Source organism: Laccaria bicolor, genomic scaffold, assembly GCF_000143565.1.
Source record: "Laccaria bicolor S238N-H82 LACBIscaffold_17 genomic scaffold, whole genome shotgun sequence".
In the NCBI taxonomy this organism is placed as follows: Eukaryota; Fungi; Basidiomycota; class Agaricomycetes; order Agaricales; family Hydnangiaceae; genus Laccaria; species Laccaria bicolor.
In genome coordinates, this window is record NW_001889888.1 from 201,633 (window position 1) to 202,885 (window position 1,253).

General features: G+C 48.8%; 1 protein-coding gene across 1 annotated transcript; it reads right to left on the bottom strand.

Annotated features, from left to right (window-relative positions):
• Positions 1-844: 844 nt before the first annotated feature.
• Positions 845-1,057, bottom strand: LACBIDRAFT_299623 (uncharacterized protein; the record flags this gene model as incomplete). The annotated part of the gene is made up of 2 exons (XM_001882576.1): positions 845-1,003; positions 1,055-1,057. The coding sequence occupies 2 exons, from the start codon at positions 1,055-1,057 to the stop codon at positions 845-847; spliced, it is 162 nt and encodes a 53-aa protein (XP_001882611.1).
• Between the last annotated feature and the right edge of the window lie 196 nt (positions 1,058-1,253).

Here is a 1,253-nt window from a genome sequence, read left to right on the forward strand (position 1 = left end):
ACTCACTTCTCCATATTTGCCATGTCTCTTCCCTTTCCTTTGTCCTTCACCTCGTCATCTGTCATACCCTCTTCAGCAGACATCTCTCCCTCTGGAACTTCAGTTACACGCTGACGAGGAGTCTTTACTGCAGCTGGTGCTTGCTTTTCGATGATAGTCTGAAGCCTGAAAAAGTAAATTGGTAAATCTCAAAAAATATAATTTGATAAAATGTTCTTACTCATTGGTGGTAGCCTCTTCGACAGGCCTAGGAGGTGGAGCTATAGTTGCTCCACTATCAAGTAAAATCTTCTGAGTTCTGCATCAAATTAATAGGTGATCAAAATTTAAATGTAATAAATATACTAACTTAGTAAGATGATCTGCGGCTGCCTTTTCAGCTGCAGCCTTTACAGAACTAGCCCTCGAAGTCCTAACAAAGATTGGTAAACAACTCATTGAGTTCAAATAGAAAAAAAAAGAATTAAATGCTTACGGAGTAGATTGGCCTGCGGCTGGGCAGTAAAGGGGAGGAAGTGGTTAGTGAAGGAGGGGAGGGGGTTGGTGGGCAGTGAGAGAGAGGGGGGGTGAAGGTGGGGGTGGGGTATTGGAACCTCGTCGTCGTGTGTGGGTGGTGGGCGCTCATCGCGTCTTTGTCATCGCCGTGTGTCGTTTGTAGTCCCTTGTCATTGTTGTTGTCAGTCATTTGTACACCCTCCTCGTCATCGTCATCTGTTCGCTCTCGTGGTTGTCTGTGGTTTGTATGCCCTTGTTGTTGTCCGTCGTCTGTTCACTCTCGTGGTTGTCTGTTGTCTGTTCACTCTCATGGTCGTCCGTCGTTTGTACACCCTTGTCAATGTCATCATCATATGTCTTTTGACGCTGTTGATTGGGGTCTGTCCTGCCTGGGGTTGTTTCGTGTCATGAGGTGGCCACTGATGGGCGGCATGCCCCTTCCTTTGGGGAGGGGTGGCATGGTGATGTGGGGGGTGCTGTCCTTCAATCGCCAGTGGGCAGTTGACGGCTGTGGTGTTGTGTTAGTTACATGGGTGGTCACAGAGGTGGAGAGACTTACCATACCCAATATATACTGACGACAATGTCGTCGTCATCTGTCTGTGTTGCGTAGTTGCCACGTCACTGACTGCAATGTGGCCCAGCTGGCTCATGGGGTCATTCGTGGTTTGGGGGCCGTGGTGTGCACCGCTTGTCGATTTTCTCGGGCGTCCTGGGTGCTGGTCATTGTTTGCTGGTCGTGGTTTCCATTGATTGGG